We start from the raw sequence: 27,752 nt of genomic DNA, 5'->3' as shown, positions 1-27,752 counted from the left end.
ACAATGAGCAATTAACCTACTAACCAGCACATCTTTGTGTAATGCGCTGGTTAAGATTTTCACTGCTATGCTGTAGGTTTTTCATTTTAGCAGTTCTGTAAGAGCAGTCTGTTCTGCTTTCAGCATGCTTGGGTTTGAGCTGAGATGAGGGGCTTTGTTCAACTGAGGAATATGGTGTCTGCCAATCAGGATGGTGGAACAAGGAGAAGGTTCTAGAGCATGCTGGGAAGAGAGGATTTTGTGAGGGTCACTGGTGTGGGTTGAGGTCTTTTTTGCCAGGAGCTGGGAGAAGACAGAAGGGAAGATGGCTGGAGACACTGTCCCCTTTGCTTTGTGCAGATGAATGGCTTCAGGGAGGAAGAACCAATGTGGGAGAGCCCGTTTGTTCATGATGGGATTCGAGTGACATTTGGAAGCTGGTGTGTACATTTTGTGCAGACTGAGGGACCAGTGCACGAGTTACAGACAACTTCAAGATGAGCTCCTACTTATGTGCACATTTGGCTATTTAATTATAATGGGCCCTCGTTGCTTTTCTTTTTCTTTTTATTCCTTTAATAATTCTTCGGTTAAGTTAACATTCATAAATATACTTTCTTTATAATTGTATGTAGTGTCCGATCTATTATTTCATGCCGACCGGCGATTGCAGAGGGGAGGGGGCAATAAATCACACAGCATTCATACAAACCGGGGGCAAGACATTCCAATCTCACATGTTTGGTGGGACCCAAGTCGTACACGCCCTAGACGTACCAAACCTGAGAAAAGGAGTTTTCCTCGCCGTGGAGTCCAGTGGCTGTCAGCGAGGGGCAAACGAGTTGTGTTTCCAGAGACGCCCGGAGAAAAAGGGGTTTCATTTGGATTGTGGGAGGAAACCAGAGCTCCTGGAGGAAACCAAAGCGTTCATGGTGAGAATGTCTGCTCTGCAGACTAGATGGGCCAAGTAGTCTAGTGGGCTCTGATGTCTTATGGGTATATGGTCTAATGCACTGAAAGCAGCTCAAAGAAAGTTTACCACACTGATACCTGGAATGGAAACAGCTCAAAGAAGTTTTGCCAGAATGATACCTGGGATGGGTCACCGTATGAGAAAAAGTTGGATGAACTTGGTTTATACTTGCTGGAGTTTTAAGAATAGGAAAGTAATTGGTTGAGTCCAGTAAGATTTCAGGGGTCTGATAATATAGAAAGAAAAAAATTAATAAGTAAATAAATCAATTACAGTACGTATATATAATATGTATATTAAATAGTTAAATTAAAAATAGTGCAATAACAGAAATAATGAAAGTGAGGTAGTGTTCATAGGTTCAATGTCCATTTATGAATCGTATGGCAGAGGGGAAGAAGCTGTTTCTGAATCATTGAGTGTGGCCATGAGGTCTCTGTAACTGCTGACGGTAACAACCAGAAGTGGGCATATTCTTGGTGATGGGGATTCTTAATAATGGATGTCGCCTTTCTAAGGCACCACTCCTTGAAGATGTATTGGATACTACAGAGGCTAGCACTCAAGAGGGAGCTGACTAATTTTACAACTTTTTGTAGCATCTTTCGTAGAAACAGAGAAACACAGAAAACATACAACACAATACAGGCCCTTTGGCCCACAAAGCCATGCCGGACATTAGAACTGTTTAGGTTCCTACCTTAGAACTATTTAGATTTTATCCATAGCCCTCGCTTTTTCTAAGCTCCATGTACCCATCCAGGGGTCTCTTAAAAGACCCTATCGTTTCCGCCTCCACCACCAGCAGCCCATTCCATGCACTCACCACTCTCTGCATAAAAAACTTACCCCTGACATCACCTCTGCACCTGCTTCCAAGTACCTTAAAACTATGCCCTCTTGTGCTAGCCATTTCAGCCCTGGGGAAAAGCCTCTAACTGTCCACATGATCAATGCCTCTCAACATTTTGTACACCTCTATCTAGTCACCTCTCGTCCTCCGTCGCTCCAAGGAGAAAAGGCTGAGTTCACTCAACCTATTCTCATAAGGGATGCTCTCCAAACCAGATAACATCCTTGTAAATCTCCTCTGCACCCTTTCTATGATTTCCACGTCCTTCCTATAGTGAAGTGACCAGAATTGAGCATAAGTGGGGTCTGACCAGGGTACTACATAGCTGCAACATTACCCCTTGGCTCTTAAACTTAATCCCATGATTGATGAAGGCCAATGCACTGTATGCCTTCTTAACCACAGAGTCAATTTGTGCAGCAACTTTGGACTCTGGCCCCAAGATCCCTCTGATCCTCCACACTGCCAAAAGTCTTACAGTTAATACTATATTCTGTCATATTTGACCTACCAAAATGGACCACTTCACACTTATCTGGGTTGAACTCCATCTGCCACTTCTCAGCCCAGTTTTGCATCATATCAATGTCCCGCTGTAACCTCTGACAGCCTTCCACGCTATCCACAACACCTCCAACCTTTGTGTGATCAGCATATTTACTAACCCATCCCTCCACTTCCTCATCCAGGTCATTTATAGAAATCACAAAGAGTAGGGGTCTCAGACCAGATCCCTGAGGCACACCACTGGTCACTGGCCTCCATGCAGAATATAGATAGATAGATAGATAGATAGATAGATAGATAGATACTTTATTCATCCCCATGGGGAAATTCAACTTTTTTTTTCCAATGTCCCATACACTTGTTGTAGCAAAACTAATTACATACTTAACTCAGTAAAAAATATGATATGCATCTAAATCACTATCTCAAAAAGCATTAATAATAGCTTTTAAAAAGTTCTTAAGTCCTGGCGGCTGAATTGTAAAGCCTAATGGCATTGGGGAGTATTGAACTCTTCATCCTGTCTGAGGAGCATTGCATCGATAGTAACCTGTCGCTGAAACTGCTTCTCTGTCTCTGGATGGTGCTATGTAGAGGATGTTCAGAGTTTTCCATAATTGACCGTAGCCTACTCAGCGCCCTTCGCTCAGCTACCGATGTTAAACTCTCCAGTACTTTGCCCACGACAGAGCCCGCCTTCCTTACCAGCTTATTAAGACGTGAGGCGTCCCTCTTCTTAATGCTTCCTCCCCAACACGCCACCACAAAGAAGAGGGCGCTCTCCACAACTGACCTATAGAACATCTTCAGCATCTCACTACAGACATTGAATGACGCCAACCTTCTAAGGAAGTACAGTCGACTCTGTGTCTTCCTGCACAAGGCATCTGTGTTGGCAGTCCAGTCTAGCTTCTCGTCTAACTGTACTCCCAGATACTTGTAGGTCTTAACCTGCTCCACACATTCTCCATTAATGATCACTACATGACCCGTCTACAACCACTCGTTGCCTTCTGTGTGCAAACCAGTTCTGGATCCACAAAGTAATGTCCCCTTGGATCCCATGCCTCCTTAATTTCTCAATAAACATTGCATTGGATACCTTATACACTACATCTACAGTTCTACCTTCATCAATGTGCTTAGTCCTCAAAAAATTCAATCAGGCTTGTAAGGCACAACCTGCCTTTGACAAAGCCATGCTGACTATTCCTAATCATATTATGCCTCTCCAAATATTCATAAATCCTGCCTCTCAGGATCTTCTCCATCAACTTAACAACCACTGAAATAAGACTCACTGGCCTATAATTTCCTGGGCTATCCCTACTCCCTTTCTTGAATAAGGGAACAACATCCGCAACCCTCCAATTCTTCAATACTTTAGGTCTCAGTTTGGATGGTACAACAACTCTCAATCCTCACATAAGGCAACTCCCATCAAGGACAAGTTCAACCTGGTGCTGGTACATATGGAGGAACTGGAGTTTCTGCTACACACTCCAGCATATGCATGGCCATGTAGATCTGAAGCAGTGTGGAGTCTCTTCTGGATTTCCTTTGGATCATCTCTGCTATAATAGGGAGAATTCCAATTTGTGTCAGGGAGAATACATCAAGAGGAGTGTCCTCTTTTGTAAATTTTTCGGATAGTTCCTTTTCTATATTGTAATTGTGTCCTCCAAGAAACAAAGCCCATCTCTGCATTTGTGCTTGTGCTGTTTGTGGAACACCCTACTGTGGATTGAAAATGGACAGCAGTGGTTGATGGTCAGTAATGAGGGTAAACTCTCTCCCATACAAGTACTGTTGAAATGTTTTACAGCCCAAACCAGATTCAGGTCCCCTCTGCCAATCTGTGTATAACTTTTCTCTGCAGCTGTAAGGGAAAATGATGCAAAGGCTGGGTGGTGTTCATTTCCATCACATGTGCAATGACTGTACCTATATATATATCATAAGGTGAGGTGTCATAGGCAGGCTTCTTTGGACAATGTGTGAGTATAGTGTGATGTCACCATTTCCTTTACCCTTTTGAAAGCCATCTCACTCTGCTTTGAGCGTTGCCATTTCCTCCTGATTTGCAGTATGAGTTCAAGGGTGAAGCACAGTAGCCAGGAACCTGTTATGGTAATTGGCGAATCCCAAATAGGACTGTGATGTGTCCTTTGGCCTTGAGGTATTCACCACTGCTTGAATCTTCTCAGCACTTTTGTGTAATCCTTACATGTTGATGGTGTGACCACAAAAAGTAATGCTTGGTTTAAAGAATTCACTCGTGTTTCATTATACTCTGAGCCTTTAATCTTCTAATCTTCTTAACACTGTCTTGAGATTTTGGAGATGTTTCTTGTCATCCTTACTGTTAACAGTGATGTCATCCAGGTAACACTGATTATCTAGACAGCCTTGCAGCACCTGGTCCATAGCTTTTTCCCAGAGCGCAGATGCAGATGCTACACCAAAAGTAAGCCTATTATAGTGATAAAGCCCATTGTGAGTGTTTATGGTGAGAAACATTTTGGACTCTTCTTCCATCTCCAACTGTAGGTAAGCCTCAGCTAATTCCAATTTGCTGCAGTGTTTTTCTCCGAAAGGTTTGCGAAGATATTCTCCGTACTGGGCAGAGGATATAGATCTATTTTCGATACTGGGCTCATGTTGACTTTAAAATCACCGCAGGTCCTAACAGGCTCATTCTTCTTTGCTACTGTGACCACTGGCATTACCTTTTGGCTCCACTCAACCTTGGATAGAATTCCTTGAGCCTCCATGTGCTCTAGCTTGCTGGCTATTTCATCATGGATGCTATAAAGAACTGAATGCGCTTTGTAACACTTGGGTATGGTTTTTGCATGTAACACTATTTTACACTTGACGTGTTTGAGTTTTCCAATGCCATCCTTGAACATTGCTATGGTGTCATTGTGGTGAACTACATATACCTGTCTGGACATGCCCCCTGATGACTGCTCCTGTGGCTCCTCCCACAAACCCCTGTATAAAGGCGATTGAGGTCTGAGCCCGGCCTCTCTGTCTCCAGGATGTAGTATGGTGGTCAACCACTGCTTGTTCCTTCTTCCAGTCAATAAAAGCCGATACCTCGCCTTTACGTCTCAGAGAGAGTTATTGATGATGCATCAGTCATCCAGCACCTTCCTTCATTGTCTTTTAGTTGACTCTTTTGTGGCGGATGTGGCATGCAAATGGAAGATTGTTCTCCAAACAAGTTGTAGTTATCTCAGCCCAACATTGCTGGCCCTCCTGTTTTTACCACATAAAAGCCCAATGTGGATTCTTGGTTGTTGTACGTATTTCACTGTTACAAATTTCATTTCCAAAGGAGTTGTCTTTTCTCCAGTATAAGTCCTTAGCTGGATATCTGAAGGCTTCAGTTCAGTGTCTTTGAAATGCCATTCAAACTCATTTTGTGAAATGGCTGAAACAGCCAAGTCGGTGTCCAATTCCATGTTGATTAATTTGCCGTTCACTTCTGCTGTATTGCTTGTCTCCTGTTAGTTTTCACTTAGTAAATCACAGGCTATTCAGTACTGTCACTCTCAACATTATCAAACTTTTCATCAAGTGCATGCTGATTGGTGCTCTTTTTGAAACTGCAACTTGTCTTTTTATCTTTTTCTCTTCCCTGTGCACTCTATTTATTTTTGTCTGCCCGACATGCTCTTTGTATGTGTCTTACTCTGTTGCATTTTCTGCAAGTTTTGCCATTAAAACTGCATTGCTCTGGTGTATGTGATACAACAGTAAAAGAATTTGTTTGTCCACGCAGATTTCTGTTCAGATGGTGCAATTTTGCTCACGCTCACTTTCATTCCTGACTGCAACTCAATTGCGTCTCTGTCTAGTCTTTCCATTGATATAGTGATCTAAACTGCTCTGTTACATGTGAATTATGATTCAGGTTGAAGCCATTTGTGAATGCTTTCTTGTAATATTTCATAAACTAAGTGATCTCTTGGTGCCTCATTAAGCCCATCAATGAACTGACAATGCTCAGACAACTTCTTCAGTTCAGCCACATAGGCTGAAATGGACTCTCCTTCCTCTTAATTCCACTTATGAAACCTAAAGCATTCTGCAATCAACAGACGTTCCTGCATTGCTTTCACAATATCAGCAAAGCTCTCATTTCAGCTGGTTTGGTTGAAGCAGTCAAACTTCTAAGCAAACTGTAAAACTTTCCACCTCAGCAAAACTGGCACATTCTTTCCATTGGCTATTTCACTTGCTTCAAACTACTGTACTGCACTATTCTATCAGTATACAGTACATCAACCAGTTATCTCCTGTGCAATCAAATGTGTCAATCTTTCTGATGTAGCCAGCCATTTCAGCTTTTTTTGAAAAAATTGTGAATATTATTGTTTATGCACCTGCAAATTTCATCTTTTTTTTGCTTTCTTTTTTATCTCAACTATCTCTGTCTCTTCCCAAAGTACGTGCTGCACTTTTTAAAAACTCAGACGTCTCGCTGCACTTCAACAGACCATAGATCCTAGAGAACAGTTGCCTTGGGCTTAATTTTGTTCGTACTCATCACCACTGCTATGTTTTGTAACTCTAAAAAGAAAAACACAGGAGTTCCATGGATAAATGTGTATACCTGGCTCTTTGCTTTATCGAGGCATGCATTTATGACGAGGTGGTGTAATGATGTATGCCAATTACATACTTTTACATATATCCTGTAATGAATTATGTAAACAATTCTAAATCAAACGATGTATTTCCAATATTACTCAAATATTAGTGAATTGTTAAATGCACAACAGTAGCAAAATTCAATAATGACCTCAGGGAAGGTGATCTTCTGTTCTTACCTTGCCTAGTCAATGTATATTTCCAGGTTGACTGTCAGCCACTTCGTTTCTTCAGGGACATATGGGGATATGCAGTAAATGCTGGTATTGCCAATGATGTTCACTCTTGGCAAACAAGTCAATAAAGTAAGATGCATGGCGGGAATAAAAATGGTGCAACAGAAGCACTAAATCCCCGACCTACGAGAGTGTGCCTCTTGAAGTACCAGTTCCTAGAGCTGGTGCTGGCATCTTATAATCTCCTGCATCTGCTCTCTAGACTTCTCAAGGACTCCGAAAGTATTGTACAGTGAGACCTTCCACAGAGTCCCTGGCTTTCAGACTGGGAAATACCCCGCCAGGGCTGTCCCAGTTTAAACCTGAAAATAGGAATGCATTTCCCAGAAAAATTAAGGAGACACATTGGCTCCTGGTGAAAGGATGGTAGCTATGTTTTTAGCATTTACTTAAGTTAGTTCAATTGATTTTTAAAATATTTAAATTTTGAGTCTTTATTCCTACAACCCATTAACTGACCCCACCACCACCCACAAGTACTATATATACATCACCTATCATCACTCCAGTACATACAATCAATCTATGTTCAGTATACTGTTTAACACTTACTTGTACATTGCATTTTAGAAAATTGCTTTAATATTTAGATTTATTGTGTTTTTATTGTATTCTTTATATTTACTGTGATTTACTTTAATTCTGCATTGGATCTGGACTAACAATCATTTTGTTCTCCTGTACATTCATACAAATGAATTAAAATAAGCAATCTTGAATCTTGAATTTATATGAAGCTCTTTAATATTTAAGCTCGGCAGCTAGCATTATGCTTCACAGCACTCAATTCCTGCAGCTGTCTGTAAGGAGTTAAAATGTTCTCACCATGACTGCATGGGTTTCCTCTGGGTGCTCCAGTTTCTTCTCACAATCCAAAAATGTACAGATGAGTAAAGGTTAGCAATTGTGGGCATGCTACATTGGTACAGAAAGTGTAGTAACACTTGCTGGCCACCTCCAGCACATATTCTTATGTGTTGGTCATTGACACAAATGATATATTTCACTATATGTTTTGATGTTATGATGTACATGTGACAAATAAAGCTAATCTTTAACTTTAGAAAACATTCTGAGAATCTAAGCACACCGACAGCTTCGACAGCGTGTGGTACGTTTGCAACAATATGCAAAGCTCTTTTTGTAGATTTGGCCTGAAGGTTGAACTAGTTAATCCACGATCAGACCCACTGTTGGGGTATCACTGCCTTGATCAAAGCATTGCATCATTTCGGGTGCACGAAAAGAATTAAGCTATTGTTCTCTTTTCATTCAGTTTTCTCTGATTGCATCAGTGTATTCTCTGAGAAACATGACGCCTTCATCATCCGGCATTGCCTGACAGCTGACTGATGGCAGCGGTGAGGTGAGCTTCAACGCCACATCCTGTCGTCCACCAACTCTCCCCACTCCAGTCTCTGAAATGTCCTCCTCCTCAGTTCTTTTCAGTCTCCAGCCTTGCTGAGATTCCTCCCCACATTCACGTTACCTCTGCATTTCACATTCCTAATACTGCTGTCAGGTAGAGTGCCATGAAAAAAATGAAGTGTTTTTATAAAAAATGATGTAAAAAAATAACAATGGTAATTTTTCACCATTATAGTGATTGACAAGTTTGCACTTTGATCCTGTGCAGTGCTTAGCAGAGCTATTGTAAGCTCTTGTCCCTCTTTAGTTGGGGGCCAATTTTTTCACATTTATATGTAAAGTGCTGTTATCTCTGTACTCAAAATTGTCTAGTATGTTTTATATTGATATAGCAAAATTATGCCTTTATATTGATATAATTAATGTAATCAGTGTGATGTGATCTTGATTCTGTGACTCTGGGTGTGATTGTTGTTGCTGGGGAATGGATGGTATGACAGGAAGCATTTTACATTGAGCACAGATGGTTAGATACAGAATTTCCATCACCAGTGTTCCCTGTTGCTAGTAACTGCTTACTTGATGGTTGTCGGTTGTCATGTCAAATGCTGCAGAAATAATTTACATCCTCAGAGTTCAGAGTAAATCTATTATCAAAGTCTGTATAGTGTATGCAACTTTGAGATTCAATTCTTTGTAGGCACCCATGGGAAAATAAAGAAATACAATAGAATCTATGAGAAACCACACCGAACAAAGACCGACAAAGATCCAATGTGCAAACGTGGACAAATCTTGCAAATAATAAAGAAGTAATTACATGATACTAAGAGCGTGCTGCAGAGTGAAAGTGAATCCAGAGGCTGTGGAGTCAGTTCAGCGCTGAGGCGAGGCGAGTGAACTATCCATCCCGGTCCAGGAGCCTGATAGTTGTATGGCAGCAATTGCCCCGAACCTGAGGGGCGTGGGACCCAAGACTCGTGCGCCTCCTTCCCAGTGGTAGTAGAGAGAAGAGAGAGGAAATGGGTCAAGCGCAGGCAGATGGGAAAGGCACAGGGGGAGGGGGGATGATATTGGATGGCATGGAGTAATGGGCTGAACAAGGATTCATTTCCGTTCTCAGGCTTCGATGCTTTAATCCAGCTTGATTGCCACTCCTTTAGCTGGGCTGATTTTCATCCACTTCAAGGGTGCGGTATCTGCATTCCAAAGAATCAAATTCGCTGGATCCTTCAGAAGATCGTAAAATCACTAGTTTACTTAGACGGTTCAGAAGTGCAATTCTTAAAGGAAAGTTACAGGGTGCAGATTGCAGGGAACATGGTTTAGAAGACGTACGTCTAGTAGAATATCCAGCAGTTTTGTGAGCTGCCCGCAAAACATCGCTGTATATTGCCAGCACCATCTGTTCAAATGTGAACTTCACTGATCTGGGAAATCACACACAAAGCTTCATTCTTATCTACTTTCAAATAATACTGTACATCTTTCTTTAATATTTTAACAGAGAGATTGAAATTGTTTCAAATAATTAGCTTTAATTAGTGCACAAATTAATTTCATTAATTTCCATTCATCATTTATATGCTAATATCAGCTGAGTTGTATTTTGAAGATTAATGAAAATGTCAAGGCCAGTTATGGGGTTGGCAAGCAAGGAACTATATCCCAATTTATTTATTTTCCGGATATGAGCAGAATGGCAAAGCTGAAATTTGTTGCCCTTTCGTAACTGATCTTTGGACAGTAATGGTGAGCAGTCTTCTTAAACGCTGCAGTGTTCCTGGTGAAGTTAGTCCCACGGGGAGTTCTGGGAATTACTGATTTATTTGGAGATACAGTGTGGAACAAACCCTTCTGGCCCAATGAGCCACACCACCCAGAATCCCACCTACTTAACCTGGCCTACTCACAGGATGATTTACAATGACCAATTGACCTAACTAGTGCTAGAGATTCCACGATCTGAGGTTGCTTGTGTCTCCTGATGACATCTTTATGGAAAGCTAAGCAACAAGGATATGCCAATTTTTTGAAGAAGATCCTGTAAATGAGTCCTCATGATGAAGTTTTTGAAATGTTATTTGTGGTAATGAGAAGTGGCCATTGCTATGCTAGATTTCCATGTTTTTAAAAATCTCTGTTCTCATATCACACACCCCTTCCCATCAGCTAACTTAGTCGTCGGCCTGTCTGATGTTGTGCCTGCTCAGATCTGCCAAATTGCAATAAGGTGTCGGCTGCCTGCTGGTGGCTTGTGTTGAGGTGAGATTATGTTGGTTAATATAGAAAGTGATGTATCTATTCATAACCAAAACCAATAAAAGGGTTACTGAATTCCAAACGAGGTCAAGTAATAAATTTTAGGATTGTTTAGATCATGTTGTTAATGTTCTGGAAAATATAAATGCTTCCATTTAATTCCTGGACTGGTTACATTTCCTAATTTGAATATTGTTCTCTGAATGATATTTGTCCGACATGTGAAACTATCTGTTCACGACTGCAGTGTAAAATAAGCACATTTTATACATTTGATTAATTTTACTTGCAATGATATTTTAACATTGGCGCACTGACTTAGATTCTTTTGATAATATAAAAATATATCATAGTGAGAGATCTGCTGGAAATCATTAGAGGAAAAATTGATTCTAATTAAACTGCAGAGCAAACTGATGCACATAAACAACTTACGTGGAGAACTGCACTTAATGGTTGAGAGAGAAAATAAGTCAGGCATGATTGAATGGTGGAGCAGACTCAATGAACCAAATGGCCTAATTCTGCTCCTATGTCTTATGGTTATTCAAGTAATTGTTTGTTCATTATGTATGACATGGGCGATCATGATCATGACCAAGTAATTATCATGGAAAAAGCAATGCATAAGAATCTAGCAGTTTACTAATATTAGGCAAGATATCTGTATGTATCTTTTCTGTTATCTATCTATCTACTTACTGATCTACTGTTTTGTACTTGAACTAACGACACTTAACCAATTCAAGGTACAAAATCCAAAGTAATTTTTTTTTATTATCAGAGTACATATATATCACCACATACAACCGTGAGATTCTTTTTCCTGCAGACATAATCAGCAAATCTATAGAATAGTAACTATAAACAGGACAGAGCATAGAAGACAACAAACAGTGCAAATGCAAACATTAATGAATAGTAATGAATAATGAGAGCACGGAATAACAAGATAAAAGTGAGATAATTTGTTTGGAAACTTCTCAGCAGATGAGTGTAGTTTTCCTCTTCTGTTCAAGAGCTTGATGGTTGAGGGACAGTAACTGTTCTTGAACCTGGTGGTCTGGGTCCTGAGGTTCTTGTACCTGCTACCTGATGGCAGCAGCAAGAAAAGATCATGGCCTGGATGGTGAGGGTCTTTGATGATGGATGCTGCTTTCCTATGACAGCATTGCATGAAGATGTGCTCAATGGATGGGGGGGCTTTACTCATGATGTACTGGGCCGAACTCACCACTTTTTGCAGGACTTCGTAAGAGTTGCATTCTTGTCCATGCTAAGATGCAAACCTAACACTAATTTTATAACAATTTAGAATTATCATTGCAATGAATGTAATAGAGTAATATTAGTTCTGCATCAGTTCTAAATCATAGATTAGACAGAGCTTTCTTAAATTGTAATTAGAAACATATTATCGATTTATTGACCAAACACAAGGAAATCTGCAGATGCTGGAAATTCAAACAACACATACAAAATACTGATGGAACACAGCAGGCCAGGCAGCATCTATAAGGAGAAGCACTGTCGAGGTTTCGGGCCAAGACCCTTTGTCAGGACTAACTGAAAGGAGAGATAGTAAGAGATTTGAAAGTAGTAGGGGGAGGGGGAAATGCGAAATGATAGAAGAAGACCGGAGGGGGTGGGATGAATCTAAGAGTTGGAAAGGTGATTGGTGATTCGCTGATCACCTTTCCAGCTCTTAGATTCATCCCACCCCCTCCGGTCTTCTCCTATCATTTCGCATTTCCCCCTACCCCCACTACTTTCAAATCTCTTAGTATCTCCTTTCAGTTAGTCCTGACAAAGGGTCTTGGCCCGAAACGTTGACAGTACTTCTCCTTAATAGATGCTGCCTGGCCTGCTGTGTTCCACCAGCATTTTGTGTGTGTTGATCGATTTATTGATGATCATTTCTTCACCCCATTCATGTAATATTATCAAATGATTGTGCATGGTATCTGCTAACCTTTTATTTTGTATAACATTCTAGAACCTGACTTTGTTGAAACCAATAAATGCTTATTATTATTTCCATGAATAGAGCACCCACTAATTTTAACAGATAAATAATTGCAGGGCTCTGATGATAATTGCCGTCTCTTAATTTTAGTTAGTTTATGGATGTCAGTTTGTCAAATTTTCACATTTGCATTCTACTCCCCAATTATTTCTCACGATGCAAAGGTATGGAAGATAAAAACAAAGAATGTAATTATAACTACACTTTTTTTTGTCTCTCTCTTGCCACAAGATCTTCCACATGACTTATGACCTTGCCAGTGCAGTGATGAGAATATTTAATCTTATTGGAATGATGCTGCTCCTGTGCCATTGGGATGGATGCTTGCAGTTTCTTGTGCCATTGCTTCAAGACTTTCCAAATGATTGTTGGGTGTCTTTAAATAACATGGTGGTAAGTACAAAATTAATATCCTTTAATATAAGGCATCATTGAGTTATCTGGGATTTATTGTTTCACCAACAAAGTTCAAAGTACATTTATTCTCAAAGTATACTATATACAACTTTGACATTTGTCTCCTTACAGGCAGCCACAAATCAAAGAATCCCAAAAGAACCAATAAAAAAGGAGACTGTCAAACACTCAGTGTGCAGAAAAAAATAAATTGTGCTGACAGCCAAAGCAAACAAACAGCTGAAATTCATAAAAGTGAGCCCATATCCACGAAGCCAGTCGTCACTGCAACCGATCCAGTCATCCATTAGTTGCAGGCCACAGTCTCAGTTTAGCGCAGAGATGAGCAAATCGCACAGAGCAGCGAGCTGAACCGGCCTGTCCCTCATCTCTGGCCCACATGTCGACCATTTCAATCTAGCCTGGCGCCTAAATGGCCTTGGGTCTTTCCTTTCTCTCACACCCTTGGCCCTGCTGCTTTCTTGCACTCTCGGACCTGGGCCCTGCCACCTCAATTCAGCCTCTACCTGACCTTTCCAATTTGACCCAGCACTTAAATCGATCAAATCTTGGGTCTTACCTTGCTCCCAGATCTGCTGCCTCAACCCTTCCTTGCCTCCACTTGCTTCTGCACCATCAAATCACCTGTAAGTCCACTGCAGCAATGGCCAAACATTGACTCATTTCTGCTCTTGGGCCTGGTCCCTGCCACCTCAAATCAGCCTGTATACACCTTATACTTCATCTTCATGTTATTACTTCCAAGCAATTAGACATTATACAAATATATCTACAAATTTTTTTCTCCATTTTCAATTTCATCCGTTATGTTGGGCACATGGAGGACTTAAGAAACTAAAGTCTTCTTTTATTTCACAAAAACTGATTTTTAATCATGGGTTCAATGCACACAGCCATTTTCTCAGGACTGGAGAATGAAGAATCAGAGGGTATACATAGACGGAGAGGGAAGAGAGGTTTAATAGGAATCTAAGAGGCTTAGCGGTATATAGAATTAGCTGCAAAGAGGAAGTAGTTAAGGCAGGTATATTAACAGCTTATAAAATGGACAGGTACATGATAGAAAAGGGCTGGAGGGATATTGGAACTAACATAGATATCAGTCTTGGTTTGCATGGTCAAGGAGACCATATCCATAACCTATGACTCTATGACTACAACCGGTTATGGTTAGTACATTATAATGTATTAGCCTTAGTATAGAGATGTGATGATGAGTGGGAGAATGGTGATGGGGGAGCACATACTTATGAAAAATAAATACAATTTACAAAACTGATCTTTAAGCAAATTACAGGAAATATTTTAAGAAGTGTAGATAGATTTTTTGGAAAGAAATCTGGAAACTAAATCCATATGTTTCATGTGGAGAGAAATGTTGACATTAACACCAGGACCAAAGGACCATCTTGGGACTGACATATCCAATAATTTCTATATTTAGAGACAGTTGCAATACACTTAAGATATTTCTGAAAATTAAAGAAATTTAAAAGATTTTAAAAATAATTAAAGAAGTAAATTTATTTAAACCACATATTAGAATCAGAGTCTGATTTCTTAATTACTGACAAATGACATGAAATCTAGTGTTTTGCAGGAGTAGTGCAGTGCAAAGACAAAACAAAACTCATAAATTACAAAAGTAAATAAAAAGAGCTAAGAAAAGGAATAGTGAGGTCGTGTTCATGGGTTCTTGGGCTGTTCGGAAGTCTGCAGGCGGAGGGATAGAAGCTGTTTCTGAGCTGTTGAGTGTGGGTCTTCAGAATCGTGATGGCAGTAACAAGAAGAGAGCGTGTCCCAAATGGTGAGGGTCCTTTGTGATAGATGCCACCTTCATAAGGCACCACCTCTAGAAGATATCCTTGAAGGAGGGGGTGGTTGTACCCATTTAGAATGTAAATAATATTAATATTATTGAAATGAAGGAAACTCAAACAACAAATTATCTTCTGAAGGTCAGTAGCTCCATTCAAGTGAATGTGGTCGGATAAGTTACACCAGCATGGTCAGTATAAGGCTAAGGGGCCAGATTTTATCTAACCCCACGTTTGGTGTGTTAACAAACCTAGTACAGACTGCCCTCCTTATCCACGGGGGATTGGTTCCGGGACCCCATGGACACCAAAAAACGTGAATGCTCAAGTCCCTTATTTAACCTGTCTCATTGACGGTGGTCTTTAGGACCCAGTGGAACCCGGACCTTATTTAACCTGTCTCAGTGCGGTGGACTTTAGGACCCGGCGCAGCTTTGAATCTGCAGTGTTTCTGTTCATGAAAATAATCACGATCACGATTGAAAATAAAGTGGAAGTAATAAAGTGATCGGAAAGAGGTGAAACGCAATCAGTCATTGGAAAAGCGTTAGGCTGCAGTCGGTCAACAATCCGAACAATTCAAATCTGATTTAAAGACGGACTCAGGAACAGAACTCCTTCATAACCCGGGGACTGCCTGTACTTTTAAATCATCTCTAGATTACTTATAATACCTAATACAATGTAAATGCTGTGTACATAGTTGTTAGACTATATCGTTTAGGGAATAATGACAAGAAAAAATAGTCTGTACATGCTCAAACAACGAGCGCTGGAGAGCAAACTTCCGGGCTTTCCTAATCCGTGGTCGGTTGAATCCACGCACGTGGAACACACGGATAAAGAGGGCCGACTGTACTGCGTCTAGGTAATTAAGTGAAGTGGCCTCTCAAGACACTTAATGAGTCGAGCAAAATTTAGCACAGCCACATCATGGAAACATAAATGGAATGCCAGAGGCAGGGATAGACATTTAATGTCACTGGTACAATCAAGGACTTCAGGATTTTAGAGAGAAGGAAGAGAGGGCTGATGCCAAGGACATCAGGGAAAAAAAGAATAGGTGGAGTGGTAACACTAATGGTTTTAAGGAATGTAATAAAATATTTCTTAATAGGTTGACTATGAAAGTAAGAATGAAAAGGCATTGTTTAGTCTTGTAAATAATTTAAAAATTATGAATAAAGTTGATTTTGTGAAATAAAATCAGGTAGAGTTAAGGTCTTGGTAGGAAGGGCCCAGTAAAGGCTCCTCCGTTGCTGGAGAGGCAGGGGGCAGGGGGCAAGGGACAAATTGGTCAGCAATGTAGGAATGAAAAGGCATTCCATAAATTATTCTTGTAAAATTGTTTCTTATGAATGTTTATTTTGATTAGTAAGAAAAATAGGTTAAGTTCAGATGCACCACGTTGTACTCAGGAGCTGTACTGAGCAGCTACAGAGGTACTGAATGTACTGACTTGTACAATCACTTCTTCTCATTGTTATATAAGGTTGGATAGATTTTTGCATAGTGGGGGAATAAAGGGTTATGGGGAAAAGGTGGAGATGAGTCCATGGCCAGATCAGCCGTGATATTATTGAATGACGGAGCAGACTCAATGGGCCAGATGGCTTACTCTTGCTCCTATTTCTTATGTTCTTATGCTCTACCTAATTTCAATAATGCAATTCATTTCTATCGTATGTACGTAACTCATTTTCTTCCAAATTAATGTTTGAAAATACACTGAATGGGGACTTTATAAGCTACAGGACATACCTAGTAAAGTGAGCACTGTATGTTCATTGTCTTCCATTGCTGTATCGACCCATTTCAAGGTTCGACGTGTTTCACATTCAGAGATGTTCTTCTGCACACCACTGTGGTACCGTGTGGTTATTTGAGTTATCGTCACCTTCCTGTCAGCTTGAACTAGTCTGGCCATTTTCCTCTCACCTCTCTCATTAACAAGGCATGTTCACCCACAGAACTGCTGCTCACTGGATTTTTTTTTTTGTTTTTCACACCATTCTCTGTAAACTCTAGAGACTGTGATGCATGAAAATCCCAGGAGCTCAGCTATTTCTGAGATACTCAAACCACCTTGTTTGGCACCAACATTCACTCCATGGTCAAAGTCACTTAGATCACATTTCTTCCCCATTCTGAGGTTTGGTCTGAACGACAAGTGGACCTTTTGACCACATCTGCATGCTTTATGCATTGAGTTTCTGCCACATGATTGGCTGATTAAATATATTTGCAATAATGCACAGGAGTACAAGCGTACCTAATTAAGTGGCTCTGAGTATATGTACTTGCTATTCATCTTGTGCAGACCTATGACTTCCAACAATCTTTCACGTATGATGTGTTCTCAAAAAGAAAAATCACCTTAGAAAGTTTTTTTGTACATTGCGGCTTAAACAGCTACAATGGTTAGACTGCAGTTGGAGCCAGAGAGCCATAGAACACCACAACACAAAATCAGACCCTTTGGCCCATCTGGCTCATGCCGATCTATTGTTATGCCTAATCCCATCAATCTGCACCCAGCCCAGAGTCCTCCATACCCTCTCCCATCGATGTACCCCTCCAAACTTCTCTTAGGTGTTGAAATCAAACCAGTGTCCACCACCAATCGATATTTTCTTTAGAGTGTGTCTTGCCTTATCTAATAAGAAGATAATACCTCCTGTGAAGGTTGAGGATATTTAGTCCAGCATAATTAGAGTAATTTGATCAGATGTAATGCCCTACTGCAGCTCAGACTTTATGTAACATTGCATTAAATATAAATTTGCCTCTTCTTGTGTGGGCACAATAGTTAGAAAGAGCTCCTTCTGAGTTCTAACTACCCAGGTTCCTCACATCAGCAATTCTGTCTACTCTAGGTTGCTCTTACTTTTGATTTCCATTATTTCCATGATTAGGATGTTCCTGTGGAGATCATTGATAAATCAGCTGATAGGTAATTTCTAAATGTTGGCATGTGTCTTTCATTGAGTCGCAGGGAGATGTGGAATTGAATCAGGATCTTGAGCCCACACTAACCATTATTCACCCACTTACACTACTCCTACATTTGCCTGACCACAAGATCAAAGCCAATTACAACAAAATGATGATTAACTCAGAAGGGCTGTGGTCGGAGGCTTCTTTCTGGCCAAGCCGAAAATGATAACAGCTGGCTTTCAGCTTCATTTATCTCTGAGGTTTGTGCACTTCTCCTCAAAGGCCTAGGTTAGGAGGGCAAAGCAACCCCTAGTGTCAGACAGAGGGGTTATCGAAAATGCAAAAAAAAATTGCCCTCTCCCCTATCAAGTTCTGGTTCAATTTGCTATTCATCTTTCCCTTATTGGTTCATGTTCTCATTTCCTTTATTAGGCAAAGTCCAACACTGGTAGCACTTTGTGTTCCTGATTCTGATTCAGAATTATTTATTTGTTAGTTTGTTTACTTATTTATCAGATGTACATCAAAATATGCAGAGAATTATGTCACTTATGTCAACACCCCAACATAACCCTAAGGATGTGCTAGGGGCGAGCACAGCATACACACAATGTTCAGCAGAACACAGGCTGCAAAAGCAGCAACCAAGCAAAACAAAAGTGAAACAAGCCCCTTTCCCACCCTTCCAGCCACCTATCCCTTCACACACACAAATAGGCCTCCAACCACAAGACCAGCTGCCTCTGGGCCTCCAGGCTTTCGCCCTGGTCTTGCAGTCACCTGGCTTCCAACCTTCAGTACCTGGCTCAGACTTGCAGACTTGCCCTTCGGACCTCTAGCCCTGAACTCGCTGACTTTGGTCTTCGACCTTTGGGCTTTCGACATCTGGACTTGCTGAGCTCCGGATTTCGACCTTCTGTTTTCCCACCCAACTTTGCCAGCTTCTGGGTGTCAACCCCAGAACTCGCCAGACATGGGGTTGACATTCGGGCCTCTACCTCCGGACTCACATGGATGTCCAATCCCAATCAGCAGCCCTCATGGCTCCTGCCCATACAGAACTCTGACTTGGGATTCGCCGACCTGGTAATCACTGGTCTCCTCAGTGGCTGTTGACCTGACCTTTGGGATCACTGAAGCATTCCAGCCAGGACTCCGAGCGCCAACTCTTGCATTCTCCCTCATCCCTGTCTCTAAGCCCTAATTTGACCCCTAACAACCCATGCTATCCCCAAAACCTTCCCCACAAGAAAAGCAAAGTCTGAGCTATGACATCAATGGACGTTGCAGCTCAGCGTCATCTTGTCCCAAGCACTGGCTGCTACCCCTGACTATTATTATGTAATTCACATTTTTTTTTACATATAACCCATAATGAATTACTTAAATAAATGAGAATGCTTAATCAAATAATATATTTACAATATTACTGAACTATTAATTACAAAACACCTATCATCTCCCTCCCTCCTCAGTCCACTAATTGCCTCAGACTCCTTTCTAATCATTTCCCTTCTTCTCAACTGTCCACTCTCAGTCCTGATGAAAGATTTCAGTCTGAAATATTACCAGTTCCTTTCCTCCACCTTCCAGCAGATTGCTTGTTGCTCTAGGGTCCAGCAACTGCAGTTTCTTGCTTCATCAAAAATAATTGTCACTTTAGAGCATGCTTCTTCTATATTCCGTCCTGTATCAGAAAAACCCATCAGTCATACTACTTTTATTTCTTTGGAGTCTAAAGTAGTCTTGGCACCATTAAATATCAATAGTTCTTTCCATGAACTCCTTTTGGATTTTTAAGGATCTAAGGATTTAAAGATCAGCTTTATTTGTGACATGCACAGCCAAACATAAAGTGAAATGTGTTATTTGCATCAACGACCAACCCAGCCCACAACTGGTGACAAACTTACGGCACCAACATAACTTACCTCCAGCTTACTAACCCGAACCTTTAGGTCTTGGAAATGTGGGAGTAAACCAGAGCACCCGGAGGAAACCCATGCAGTCTTGGGGAGAACTTACAACCTCTTTATAGGCAGTGGCTGGAATTGAACTCATCTCTGGTGCCGTAGAGAGTTAAACGCTAATCACAATGCCACCGGGCCATCCTGTTTTTTTTAATTGTTGGGCTCAGGTTGGATTTCACCACTCCAACATTGCTTTAAGGATATCTGTGACTCCTACACTATTTAAAGAATTGCCAGTAAATTAGACTGAGTATTATCAATATTATGTTATCCTCAGACTTCTGTTATCTTTAAAATTACTGGAAACACTCATCAATTCAGATAACACTTGTGAAACAAGGAACAGAATTAAGGGGAAACAGGTAAGGGGTTTTTGACTTGAAATTTCTGTTTCTCTTTCCACAGAGGCTGCCTGGCCTGTAGAGGTTTTCCAGGATTTTCTGCTTTTATTTCAGGTTTCTGTGTTCTATGGTTCTATGGAGAGATTATTTTCCTATTTCTACCTCCATTTTGAATTCCCACGGTCTATCCCATTTGACTGAGAGATTGTTGCAGATTGAGAAGTCAATCACATGACCTACAAATTTTAATACATTCAAGCAGAAGAGGGTTTTAATTCGATAACTGTAAAATAAAAATTAATTATATATTCCATATAACTGTTACATTATATTGATTTCCCACATGCCTTTTCAGGACAATGCATAAATTAAATGTTTTGCAAACATATTGGAGGTACCTATAAGTAATACTCCCATGATACCATCAGTATATTGCCCAGACTCATTTCCTGTTTATAAAGTCATTCAGAGGATTTTTCTTAATGACTGCAACCTAAATCATTCCATCAGTGTAATTAACATTGCATACTCCAGCCTTCAATGCTCACAATGGTCTTCTGCTGCAGTAGCCCATTCACTTCAATGTCAGACGTGCTGTGCATTCAGAGATGCCCCTCAGCACGTCACTGTTATAATGTGTGGTTATTTGAGTTACTGTCATTTTGCTGTCAACTTGGACCACTCCAGTCATTCTCCTCTATCCTCTCTCATTAACAAGGCAATTTCATCTGCAGAACTGCCACTCACTGAATGCTTTTTGTTTTTTAGCACCATTCTCTGTAAACTCTGGAGACTGTTGTGCACGAAAGCCAGAAGACATAGGAGCAGAAATAGCCCATCGAGTCTGCTCTGCCATTCCATCATGGCTGATCCTGGATTCCACTCAGCACCATACCTACCTTCTTGCCATATTAGGAAACTATCAATTTCCGCTTTAAATATACCCATGGACTTTGGCCTCCACTGCAGTCCATGGCAGAGCATTCCACAGATTCACTACTCTCTGGCAAAAAATTTCCTGCTCACCTCTGTTCTAAAAGGTTGCCCCTCAAATTTGAGGCTGTTCCCTCTAGTTCTGGAAAACCCCACAGTAGGAAACATCCTTTCCACATCCACCTTATCTAGTCCTCTTAACATTTGGAAGGTTTCAATGAGATCCCCCTGCATTCTTCTAAATTCAGTAAGTACAGGCCCAAAGCTGCCAAACGCTCCTCATATGTTAACCCCTTCATTCCTGGAATCATCCTCATGAACCTCCTCTGGACTCTGTCCAATGACAATACAATCTTACTGAGATATGGGGCCCAAAACTGTTGACAATACTCCAGGTGCATCCTGACTAGTGTCTTATAAAGCCTCAGCATCATCTCCTTGCTTTTATATTCTAATTCCCTTGAAATAAATGCCAACATTGCATTTGCCTTCTTTACCACAGACTCAATCTGTAAAATAACCTTCTGGGAGTCTTGCACGAGGGCTCTTAAGTCCCTCTGCATCTCTGAACCTCAGGAGATCAGCAGTTTCTGAGATACTCAAACCGGCCTGCCTGGCACCAACTATTATTCCATGATCAAAGTCACTTAAATCACATTTCTTCCCATTCTGATATTTGGTCTGAACAACAACTGAACCTCTTGACTATGCCTGCATGCTTTTATGCATTGATATACCATATGATTGGCTGATTAGATATCTGTATTTATGAGCAGATGTACAGGTGGTCGTAGTAAAGTGGCCATTAAGTGCAGTCCGTAGAGTTTTAACTGTAAGGCTAACTACAATACATTTATTCTTTTCACTTATTTTATTCCCTCTGAATGCTTCCCTTACAAAGCTTTTCTGCATTTTCATTTAAACTATTTCTATCTGATTCAATAAAGCCATTGAGTCATTAATATCAAACATGATTTTAAAAGACATTTTCAATTTAGATGAAGAATTAAACCAAAGCCCACACTTTGCAATCAGTGGTGTCTTCTGCAATGATTTTGGAGAAAGCTACTCACTTGAATCTCTGTTCCGTGATCTTTCTTTCCTGATGCCCAGTAAAGGGATATCAGGTATGCAGAACCAGTGATCCCTTCAGACTAATTAAAGAGCTTGTCATATTAAAGGATTGACACAGACTAGGAAAATTGCACTGGGTAATAATTTTTTTTTGGAAGTGTTGCTTCCTCGGAAATTTTATTTTGTTTATGATGGACTGCTTGAAGCTGAACACAAATATAATTTCAGACTACTTGTATCACATAGGAAATTGGAGAAACAACAAATTAATATTTATTGAATATAATGCCCTTAATAGCATAATGGTGCTGACGCTTTGCGATAGTTGAACTTAGCTTAACAATAGCTAAAATGTTTGTTGATAATTTCCATTTGTATTCAGTGTCTGAGGCTTCTCACTCAAGTGTTCGTCAATAATCTGCCAGCATTGATGGATTCCAGTTGCCCAGATACCATTTCTCCATGACCATAATGTCCTGGTAAAATATAGTTCTGTATGCTTGAAGTATGTTGTCCACCAGCTGCATGTAGTTTGGCGCTCTGTAACTGCCAGGAAGGTTTTCAGCCACACCTTTGAATGCCTTTCATGTGATTTTCTCCGGTCCCACTAGAAGGTCTTCAAATTGCCTGTCATTGATGACCTGTTTGATTTGTGGACCAACAAATATGCCTTCCTTCATCTTGGCATCAGTTATTATGGGAAACATCTATCTCAAATATTGAAATCCTTCTTGGAAATTTATAGTCTTTCTAAAACCTGTCCTGCCATGCAGTATTCACCCTGCCTGAGCATGCCCAGGCATAGCCATACAAGAGAGAAAACTTTTTAGTTTACACTGTGGGCAGCATTTTAATTGACTTGAATTATGAATTGAAATAGAAACATAGAAACATAGAAGACCTACAGCACAATAAAGGCCCTTTGGCCCACAAAGTTGTGCCGAACATGTCCCTACCTTAGAAAATACTAGGCTTACCTATAGCCCTCTATTTTTCTAAGCTCCATGTACCTATTCAAAAGTCTCTTAAAAGATGCTATTATATCCGCCTCCGTCACTGTTGCCGGCAGCCCATACCACACACTCACTGGTCTCTAAGTAAAAAACTTACCTCTAACATCTCCTCTGTACCTACCCCCCAGCACCTTAAACCTGTGTTGGCTTGTGGCAGCCATTTCAGCCCTGGGAAAAAGCCTCTGACTATCCACATGATCAATGCCTCTCATCATCTTCTACACCTCTATCAGGCCACCCCTCAACTTCCATCACTCCAAGGAGAAAAGGCCAAGTTCACTCAACTTATTCTCATAAGGCATGCTCCCCAATCCAGGCAACATCCTTGTAAATCTCCTCTGCACCCTTTCTATGGCTTCCACATCCTTCCTGAAGTGAGCCGACCAGAACTGAGCACAGTAATCCACGTGGGGTCTGACCAGGGTCCTATAATAGCTGCAACATTACCTCTCGGCTCCTAAATTCAATTCCATGATTGATGAAGGCCAATACACCGTATGCCTTCTTAATTTCTAAATAAAAAATATATAGGCAATTTCAAAAAACTGGTGTGTGTTAGGGAAATTTCATGGTGATTTTCATGATCAGCAGCCCAAAATCCATAAGGTACACCCAGAAGTATTCAGGAAGCAAAATCTTTGTTGTGCAGTGTAATCACAATGTTTAATTGGTATTTTAAACATGTTACAAAAGCAAAGATTAAAACATAAAACCGTTTTAGAATTAGGCCATTTGGCCCATCAAGTCTGTGCAATCATGGCTGATTTTCTTCAACCCCATTCTCCTGCTGCACCTCATAATTTGTAAACTCAAGAACCAAGCAGAATCTGCCTTAAATGTACCCAATATCTTGATCTCCACAGAGATCTATGGCAACAAATTCCACAGACACACCCTTTGGTTGAAGGAATTTATCCTCATTTCAGTTATAAAGGGATGACCCTTTATTCTGAGGCTGTGCCTTGAATCATAAACTCTCCTATTAATAAAACATCTCCTTCACTGTATCTAGACCTTTCACTGTCTGGTCTGTTTCATTGAGATCAACACTCATCTTTCTGAACTCCATTGAGCATAGGTCCAGGGATATGCAGTTATCCAATAGCATAGATAGATACAGAAATATGATCAAACTACAAAATAAAAATATTTATCCTTCTAAAATTCACTACAAAATGTATTGGATTCAGCCCAGTACATCACGGGTAAAACCCTCCCAGCTCCTGAGCATATCCACGTAAAACACTGGCATATGAAAGCAGCATCCATCATCAGAGATCCCCACCACCTAGATCACGGTCTCTTCTCCCTGATGCCATCAGGTAGAAGATACAAGAGCCTCAGGTCTGGCACCATGGGGTTCAAGAGTAGTTAATACCCACCAACAACTAGGCTTTTGGATAAAGGGATAACTACACTGAACTTAACTTGCCCCATCATTGAAAAGTTCCTACAACCAACAATCTCACATTCAAGGGCTCTTTTTCTCATTATATCATGTTCTCAATATTTATTGCTGCTTATTTATATTTGTCTTTGGACACTTTGCTTTCTCTTGCACTCTGGTTGATCTTTCATGGATCCTGTTATAGTTACTATTCTATACATTTGCTGAGTATGCCCACAAGAAATTGAATCTCAGGGTTGTATATGATTACTTAAATGTACTTTGATAATAAAATATACCATGTACTTCTTTGAACGTTGAAAGATTTATGCAAGGCAACCATGATACACCTACATACAATTAGTTTGTTTGGGATCTAAAACTTTGGTAGTCAGTAATTGTCACTCAGTATACCCTTACAATACTCATTTGGACTCCAAAGGAGGATAAACTGTGTATGCCTTTTCATGCGAAGTCATTTTCTACCTTAAAGAAGGCAGCAGCAAACATACGCTGTGTGGGAACAGGGCAGCTCTGAGAACTGCCTTTAGATTTCTGCATTTCATTGGCCATGTCCATAATCCAGAGGTTATTATCTGTTACACATTGTGTCAACAATGCTGAGAGTTTTTCCACTTTTCATATCATTAAAGCTGTGAAATCCGTGCCATTATGTCACTGTAAGCCTCTTAAACTTAAAGCTTTAAAGAGCTTAATTTCAAAAAATGTTTGTGTTATTCATTATGTTATTTTACCCTAGCATCTTAAAAAAAGCAAGTTACTCTAGGTCATTGTTAAAACAGTCTGTGCTTACATATGATAAAATATGCAATGTCCTTTGCAAATTTATTCCTGCATTTGATGTACAATGTTATTGTGATTTGTTGATTAAGTGGTTTTAATTTTCCTGAGAGACCTCTTCAAAAAAAACCCTACTGCTTCAGATTAAACCTTGAGTGCCTCAGTTTATACCATGAGTGATTCAGATTATCAAAAGATCCAGATAATGTCAAGAGTTTTCATCTTGCTATTAGAGGATCATGGTGTTCAAGATGTTGGGCAGTGATAATGTCAAATGGATGTGATGGCTCCCACAAGGTAGTCTGAGATGAGCAGGCAAAGCCCCAAATTTCATAGTAGTGAGATCAGCAGCAACTTAGATGACCCAAGGCCAAACGGAGCAGGTGGCCAGTGTTGAGCTTGAGGGTTGGGGGAAGGTTCAGTAAAGGTGAACAATGTGACATTTCATAATAGGCAGTTGAGAGGGTAGGAAGGCAAGATGTATAGTTGATCTTGAACCAACAAATGAACACATTATGATATCAAGAATGGGTTGATGTTTACATCAGGAGGTGGGACATATTCTGGCCAATCTACTGAAGACTTAAAGACAACTGAAGATGAAGTGCAATTGTAATCATGCACAAAGTACAACCTAAGGTAGTCTCCACAGCATGAATGGGCTGGAAATTTTGTGCTGTGATTTTCCTTGGTAATCACTGTAATTAAATGTTTAAATTTTGATGCATTGTAGTTAATATATGTTTTCAAATACTTTTATTTTGATTGCCTATTTTCCTGACTCTTTCCTCAACAGAATGATTCCTGGAGTGAGCTCTATTCCTTTGCACTGTTTAAAGCAATGAGCCACATGCTCTGCATAGGGTACGGCCGTCAAGCTCCCAAAAGCATGTCGGACATCTGGCTGACCATGCTCAGCATGATAGTGGGTGCCACCTGCTACGCCATGTTTATTGGTCATGCGACTGCGCTCATCCAGTCCTTGGATTCATCGCGCCGTCAGTACCAAGAAAAGGTAGGATAATTATATAAATCAGCTCAACTAATGGTAATGTCTGCTTAGTATTACACATGGAACAGCATAACATAACGTTGTCGCCGATTAACTGGACTCCAAAAACTTGCACTCATACCTCAATTATACTTTATTTTACTTGTGCACAAGGAGAACAGTATGCCCCCTGTCACCCACACTGTTCTGAAGTCAGAACAGAAAAAAAACCCATTCTTATACAGAATTGAGTGGCTGTTATAGATATTGACTATTTGGTAAATAAGGTATGTTTGAATACCTTGTTTGCAAGATCAATCACCATTCAACATAGGAGTGTAAAAGTCAATAGAAACTACAAGCTAACAACCAGTGATACCTCGAATATAGTAAAGCATTTGTCCCTTAGTTTATGTGTGCATTTCATATTCTTTCATTACTTTCCTATCTCATCTCAAGTATGTGAAAATGACTCCGGGAATCTGTTCTATAAAGGGAAACTATGCTCTTCTTACCTGGGCTGTCTGCACTCTATTTGTAATCTATCCTTACCTGGGCATTATGTTAACCCTTGCCTTACCATAACTAACACAATCCCATAAACCAGGGGTTCCCAACACTTTTTATGCCATGGAGCATTGCCATTAACCAAGAGGTCCATGGACCCCAGGTTGGGAACCCCTGCCATAAAGGTAGAGAGTGAGTTTTGTCCTTTAGGAAGATTATTTATTTCCTTTAAGTCTGCTGAGTGCATACATGAAGATCAGTCAAAATGATCTCTGCCAAAGTTGAAAACATTGATGCAATATAATTCTTTAAAGCACTGTGACTCGCCTGGCTTGGAGGGACCCACTATGAACTATCCACATTTGATATAATATGTATGTACATTTCTTCTGTCTACTATAAGCTGAGAGCAGAGTTATCTTTGATGAAACAGCATCAATCATCACACATTTTCATTGGTGTTTAATGAGGTTATGCCACCGTCTTCCGTTAAACTCACCATTACCAATGTATTATTCGTAAGCGATGCCTAAGAGTCTTGCACTTTGGAAGATTATTTGAATGATAACTTAGTAATTGAGTGGTGTAGCGTTGCAGCAGTTAGTGCTGCCACTGGACTGCTCTGGAGAACAGGACCTTAGTGGGCTATATGAAAGGTGTTTGTACATTCTCTCTGTGATTGCAAAGGCTCCCCTCAC

General features: G+C 40.4%; 1 protein-coding gene across 1 annotated transcript in view; it reads left to right on the top strand.

The window, feature by feature from the left end:
- The window catches only part of LOC140739776 (potassium/sodium hyperpolarization-activated cyclic nucleotide-gated channel 2-like), a 165,255-nt gene that overhangs the window by 49,534 nt on the left and 87,969 nt on the right, over positions 1-27,752 (top strand). Inside the window, exons 3-4 of the mRNA XM_073068285.1 lie at positions 13,098-13,259; positions 26,353-26,571. Coding sequence (XP_072924386.1) covers positions 13,098-13,259; positions 26,353-26,571 — 381 coding nt within the window. The remainder of the gene's footprint in view (positions 1-13,097; positions 13,260-26,352; positions 26,572-27,752) is intronic.

The sequence above is a fragment of the Hemitrygon akajei genome, chromosome 16 (assembly GCF_048418815.1).
Source record: "Hemitrygon akajei chromosome 16, sHemAka1.3, whole genome shotgun sequence".
In the NCBI taxonomy this organism is placed as follows: Eukaryota; Metazoa; Chordata; class Chondrichthyes; order Myliobatiformes; family Dasyatidae; genus Hemitrygon; species Hemitrygon akajei.
The sequence above is the reverse complement of the archived record's forward strand: the minus strand, read 5'-3'. Positions and strand labels throughout refer to the sequence as shown.